Below are 7145 nucleotides of genomic sequence, written 5' to 3'. Positions count from 1 at the left end.
TAGCCTCCGAATTTGAAAATATATATAAATGTCATATATTTCTACACGGGTACAGATTCATGTATAATATATTTATACACATTAATATAACTATTCGAACTAACTGGAACTCGATCATCAAGATGCCAGCTCATTTTATTTATAGTAATACAATTTGGTCTTATAACCAAAAATAACATGCACACGTCACATAAATTAAAGCTCTATAAGTAATAAGTATTAGAATAATATTATTATTACAAAAGTAAGCTTCTAATTATGGCTGCTTGGGCACTGTTGGAATCTGTGGTGGCCAAAAGTTGTGACAACCGGTCACTTAGATCATCAACCTCTCTGTGCAAGCTTTTGATGTAGTTGCAAGTCTCCTGCAACACCTTGGAAGCTGAAACCTACAACAAGAACGAAATTATAATTATTATAAAAAAAACTTAATTTTAATATTTGCCACATTTTGCATTTAATGGCACTAAAGTATAGTCAATGATGGCAAGGAATATCCAAGTCCCACAACATTACAAGTTGTGGGTAAAAAAACATTAAAGGGAGGGCACAAGCGTGACTTATCTAGCAAGGCCAACCAAAGCCACAGAAAATCTCTGTTTTTGTGTCTTGTGCACTGAATTTGTAATAATTATAATAATAATAAATGTGATTATTATCATTATTATTATTATTATTATTATTATTATTATTATTATTATAGGGGTACCTTGTCTGAACGCCTTGCATCTAGTTCAGGGATTAGTTGTTGTAACTTTGAGATGATATCAGTGATCTGGGCATCAGTGATCTCAGTGGAAACATCCGATTGACTCGAACGAGATCTTCTGCTAGACATTGTTGTTAATTTTAAATTTAAAAGGGTTTGTGACGAGTGTGTTTGTGTGACAGAAATATTTTGCTGTTGTGTACACTTGATTTGTTCAAGGTAACTGAAAGATAAGTACTAACTACTTCTGACTACTAAGCTAGCTAGAGCCTATAGAGGTAGCTAATTCCTCGGAAAATGGACGAATAGGAAGTGGAATATTTGTCAGAGTGAGAATCAGAGAAAGAAAACTTAGTATGGGAGCTAGCTTAGCTAGGGACCTAGCTTTAAAATTGAGGAATATTCAAAAAAGAGAAGTGTTGTTTATGTTTATGTGAGGAGAATGAATGGAACTAGGAGGGGAGAGAGATAAGAGTAGTGGCCATGAGCATGAGAGAGTTGAGGGAATGTGTCAGTGGGTGTTGGAAGTTGAAGAGGACAAGAGCATGGGAAAGGCATTAGGCTAGGGATGTTGTTAAATAGGGCATTTCTCTGTGTGTGTGTGTGTGAGAGAGAGAGAGAGAGTCAAGTAGATGAAACAGTAGGAATGGGAGAGATACGCCATACAGTCGTTTGTGCTTATGTCCCCAAACTGGGGTTAGAGTTGAAATGGAAGATGGGTTAATTAAGGGAAGTGTGCTTGTTCACCCAACTACGCGGGTCCTCTCTGTGTCAGTCTCACCACACAACCCCATGTTATGTTTTTACTCCCTTGTCATTTTAATCATTTCCAATTTCCTTTCCTTTCCTTTTTCATTTCTAACTTAATTAACTTCACTTCCAACTTAAAGAATAATTAATGAATTAATTACTCATGGATATGATATGAATCACAGTTTCAGTTTAGGGTCAATTTAGTAGGGCACTTGGGAGAGCAATTTTAGGAGTGAAATTATAGGTTGTAGACAAGTATGTATTGGTGGTATATAAACCTTTTTTTTAAATATGATTACTAATATGGTGTAATATAGTTAGTTGGTAACCTTATCTTCTAAATTTTAATTATGTAATCAGAAATTTGATATTTGAATATCTGTATATGAAAAATTCTATATATTAAAAAAAAGTTAATTTCTTAAATGATTTTTAGTATGTTGAGAAATTAGTTTTTGACTTCTAGCTAGTGAAATATATATCCCAAGTTCACTCAAAAGTTTTTTTTTATATTATCAATTTAATTAGAAAATAATTTGAGTATGATTTTTAAGATAATTATTCTAAAAATAAGTAAATTTATCAAAAATAAGGATTTGTGGTTAGATCAGTGTAAAATATTTTAATATACGTACTATCTGCATGTGGATTATTTATTCATAAAATTACTTTCTTAATTGGCTTTTCTTTCTTAGAGAATTGATAAAGACAGAAAAGTTTTGGGGGAGTACTTAACGTTTATTTAGACAACATTCAAACAAAAATCTTTTAGATTCATGGATAAACATTGTTGGAAGTAAGAAACACATGCTGGTCCCAAGCTAGATTAATCGAAAGTAATAAACTTGTAGTACGTAAGTGATGATAGTGAAGCATGAGGCAAGGGGGTGGCTTAGACATGATAATTAATATCCATCGGAAAGGGTAGAAAAAGAGAGACTCTACTTGACAGTGAAGTTTACGTAGATATGGGGAATACCAAGAACAATGTGCTACTTTCCACCAAATAAGATACTAATTACTTTTTAAGTCATTGAAATTTCCAAATCTTTCTTGCTACAGACCATAAATATCTTAATCAGAGGTAGTATTGCTTGAATCTTATGTAAGATTATTTATGAGAATATTAAATATTTAATGTAATTATATATCTAAGAGTTAGACTTAGATTTAAAATTTAAATTATTGATAAAATCATTTCTTAACATTTGCATAGTTTGAAATTTCTAAAAATGGTGTTTCATCCGGAAAAATGTATACATCATTAATGAAAGAGAAAAATAAGAAGAGTTTGAAAGAGAAAATTGTTTGTAGTTATAATCATGTGGCTGTGGTTCCAATCACATGATCCATATGACGTTATGTTCCAAAAAATATTGAGCAAATTTAGTTGCAATTGTGTACAATGCACAGGTATTTCCGTTTTGAAACAATGACATAAAATTTACTCGTTAAATACTTTATATGTGGATAAATAACTAGTAAGTATGTCACACATTGCGCATGTTCATAAATAAGCGTATAATATATAGGTACCTCAGAATAAATAGGCATTGATAGAAAAAAATTAGATTAAAATTAATCAGTGATTCCAGTAAAAGAAATTAATCAGTGATCAGATTAAAAAAATTAACGGTAATAAAAAAGACAAAATAGGCTATTTTACTGATTACTAAATATGCCAATCTAATTCTACTCACTATTTTATACAATAATTTCAAATCAAATGTGACCAATAATAATTAATCTATTGAATAAAAATATGAAATACATATTAAAGTTTTTCATTAAGAAAACAACAATTAAAATAAGATTTTATTCTATCAAATGATGTGATAATCTCATATCCATTCCATCCAAAAATATTAAATGACATTTTTTTTATTTAAAAAAATATAATTAACTATTGAATACAATCAATTAACATTAATATAATAGATTCATCTTAATAAATTAATTAATCAATAGATTCATGTTAATAAATTAATATAATAAATTAATTATTAATAAGTTAATTATCAATCAGATATTAATACACAAATTAGTTTGATTAATTTTCATTTTAGGAATTTATATATATATAAAATATACATTACGTATAAAAAATTATGCATGTGATGAATTATATGAAAGATATATTGATATATATGAAAAAATAATAATCAATACTAATAAATTGATGTTTGATGGATGATAATCAATTGGTGCATTAAATATATTTATTATACTTTTTTTACAATCAAAATTTATTATAATAAATTACATTAAATATGACTTTAATAATTTAAACTTAATTCAATCATATATAATTTTTATCATTATATTTACTCTACATGTTATCTCTCTTTTATTTATATTCCAACAAAAATTATCATAAAAAATCTGATAGGAATATATAATCAATATTTATTCTAATTAAATATATATCTTAAATTTTGCATTGTCATAACTTTTAAAAAAATTATTATAATAAATTAAAATATCAATAGAGTAATATAATTATCAATTTAATATATAATATTTTTATTTATGCTCAACCATTTAATTAATAAATTTAGAAAATATATTTTTTCTTTTAATTAAAATTATAAAAATAAAAGACATAGTAAATTGTTTTATATTTAATTAAAAATATTATGCACAATTAGAAATGACAAAGAAATACATATCCACGGGTATTCGCGAATAAAATTCATAGTAGATATTAAATAAATATTTTTAGTAGGTAACTAGTGGATAATAAGTATAATTTTACATGTATTTTTACTGTTCCTTTGTTAATGAACACGAGGATAAATAGCACGGTACTCATATTTAATAAAATGTACTTATTAAGGGTTTCCTTTTTCGAGAATTTGAATTCTTAAAGTTCCACATTCTCATATTGAGGAAAAATTGCAATGTGTACGCGTATCATAGATTTTCCTTAAATGATCAAATTTTATTTATTTTAACGTTATGCTATCCCTCTTCTGTTTTCTCGAGTAATAAACATGCCCTGATATATGGAATATATAAACTATAAATTATATACTGAAATAAAATAATTTTACACAATCATTCAATTATAATATATTATACAGAATAAAATTATCACTTCATAACCATTACATTTTAACTTCAAATTTATGAAGGTAATAAATTGTTTTTAAATTTAACTTCATAAAAGAATAGTGAGAAGAAGCATACCTGGCCCACATAACGGAAGTACGTATCTAAAAAACAAGCTTTGAACAAGTTCAGATCATATCTCAAAGAAGAAATGAGGACCATTAGTTGCAGTCACCGTAGAAAGTGAAGCTAAACTCAACATTCGGTGTTTTCTTTCAATCATGCCCAGAGAGAAAGCTGTGTGCACAGAATATACAAGCACTTATTAGTTATTAATTTCCGCTTCCCCTTTTAATTATGCGGTATTGCCTGTTACCAGGCTTGAAAATATATTAATTTAATGTTTAATGTTTTTATTAACCTGAGGTATCCTGTGGCAGCTGATTTATGTTAATGACTAATCTCCTGCGCGTCTAATCCGCAACCCCCGTGAACTCACCCAACTTAACTCAATTACATTTTTATGAATTGGGTTGAATTTAATTTATTATAGTAAACTCAATTAAAACGAGTTAGATAATGGGAGCTCGAATATGCAATAAACATATAACTAAAATTATTATAAATAATGTGAATTGTTAAACTGATTACATGTTTATGTTTTATTATTATGAAGGAGTTATTTAAAAAAGTTACAAATTTATGATTTATCCTATGAATACATACGGTATTTTATTAATATTGTGAGTATATATTTTATATCACACGTTGTTACACATAAATGTCAATGTTTCATCAAGAGATTCTGTTTGACTTTCTCTTTTGGATATTATTTCAAAGAGTGGTAGCAAAACAAATTTTGAAAATATCTTTATTATTTCTGAGTTTGTGGTATTTTTATTAAAAAAAATTCAAGAGTTAAAAAGGTAATAATTTCTTTAATGACTCCACCTAATGATCCAATCCAGTCCAATTTAACTGGATTTGGTTAAAAAAAATAGATTAAAATCAATCTAATCTGAATCACTTATACCTCTACTAAGATTCATTTACAATATTTCCTCCGATAGATACTATTTCATCTATACAAACTTGAGGATTGAGTTCCTGATTATATACTTAAGAAATAACAAGAATATTTTTCAGCCATATCACAGTAATATGGAGATAATGTTCACCTTAATCATTAAGTCAATATTACTTATCCTGCCTTAATCCTTAAGTCAACATTGCATATGACTTGGGAGCAATTGTTATGTAGATAATTTATTCGCCTTATACTTTAAGTCATCGTCGTTTTTCCTAAGCAATATTGACTCAGGGACAACTCTTATGCAGATCATGTCATATTTCCTTATTTACCCCGAGATAAAAAGTAAGCATCCTAAGAAACACAAGGCTCAATATCTAGCTAAAATTGGCACTTGCACTTAACCCAGGATTATCGGAGTAAGAAGAATACCCAAACATAAATAATGGAATACCTAGTCACATGCATTAATGTCATCTTACGCGTAGAACTCAACGAACTTAACAATCTTTCTTGTCAAATGTTCTTATATGTATATAAGATAGTTTCCCTCTCAAATATGGATAACATCACTCATTTTCACCACTCTTTCATACATGTTTAGACTTGGGCTTTAGAGTCTCGGTAGGTGCAGTAGTGACGACCCTGAGCACAGTCAAGGTCACACTACTACAAAAACCAGATTTAATATCGACAGATTCACATCAGTTTTTGACAAAATCGATGTTAACATAAACGTGGTGGCCTAATTGTAAATAATGTGTATTCGTTAACATCAGTTTTCTTGAAATCCGATGTTAACGAAGTGACGTTAACATCGGTTTTGGAAGAACCGATGTTAACGTCACTTCGTTAACATCGGGTTTGAAGAAAATTGATGTTAACATAAGTTCGTTAACATCGGTCTTCTGAAAACCGATATTAACGTATGATCAGTTAACATTGGTTTCTTGAAGAAAGCTGATGTTAACATTAACATCATTTTGTTACATCGGTTTTGTATTAAAAATCGATGTTCGACTTACATTTTAAATTATATCAGACGCGACCTATTTTGCTCGCGCTATCTTCTTCTCCGTGTAACCTCTCTTGTTCTGCATCTAAGCTTGTTCTTCTCCATCGGGCTGAAGATCGTGACAACTCTCTTTTTCTTGTCCATCGCCACCTTACCTAGGTACGTTTCGTCTAAGCTATGTTGTTCTATTGAATACCTAGGTCTATTTCGGGAACTCGTGGTTAACCCAATGACCTTTTTTGGTTTATGTTGCAAGGATTGGGGAACTCGTGGTGACCTGAGGTACATTTCGTGTCGTGGTCACTGGTGCTCACAGGCTCTCATTTTGATTGAGGTAAGTCGTGATCACTTTGCAGGTCTTTGAATGCTTAATGTCTATTGTAAAACTAGGGTAGCGTAGTGTACTAGTGTAGTGTAGTGTTCTTCATTTTGTTTGAGGTAGCGTCGTTAACTTGTATGTTCATTATGTTTCATGTACATTGTTACAAACTGCATTTTATGGAAAAATAGTTAACTTGTATGAACTTTCTTCTTTTTCTGTATGTGTCTTTGTAGGTTTGTTCCTGTAACACATATTCAGGTATCTA

General features: G+C 29.3%; 1 protein-coding gene across 1 annotated transcript; it reads right to left on the bottom strand.

The window, feature by feature from the left end:
* Nucleotides 1-1389, bottom strand: LOC100800940 (transcription factor PRE6). The gene is made up of 2 exons (XM_003551926.5): nt 710-1389; nt 1-389 (listed from the first exon to the last, which is right to left on the bottom strand). The coding sequence occupies exons 1-2, from the start codon at nt 836-838 to the stop codon at nt 237-239; spliced, it is 282 nt and encodes a 93-aa protein (XP_003551974.1). The 5' UTR covers nt 839-1389; the 3' UTR covers nt 1-236.
* Nucleotides 1390-7145: the final 5756 nt, after the last annotated feature.

This window comes from Glycine max, chromosome 18 (genome assembly GCF_000004515.6).
Source record: "Glycine max cultivar Williams 82 chromosome 18, Glycine_max_v4.0, whole genome shotgun sequence".
Classification (NCBI taxonomy): Eukaryota; Viridiplantae; Streptophyta; class Magnoliopsida; order Fabales; family Fabaceae; genus Glycine; species Glycine max.
The sequence above is the reverse complement of the archived record's forward strand: the minus strand, read 5'-3'. Positions and strand labels throughout refer to the sequence as shown.

Coding starts and splice junctions, on each gene's coding strand:
- LOC100800940 (XM_003551926.5), bottom strand. CDS start 838: ATGTCTAGCAGAAGATCTCGTTCGAGTCAATCGGATGTTTCCACTGAG. Junction 390..709: donor ATGCAAGGCGTTCAGACAAG/GTACCCCTATAA, acceptor TTCTTGTTGTAG/GTTTCAGCTTCCAAGGTGTT.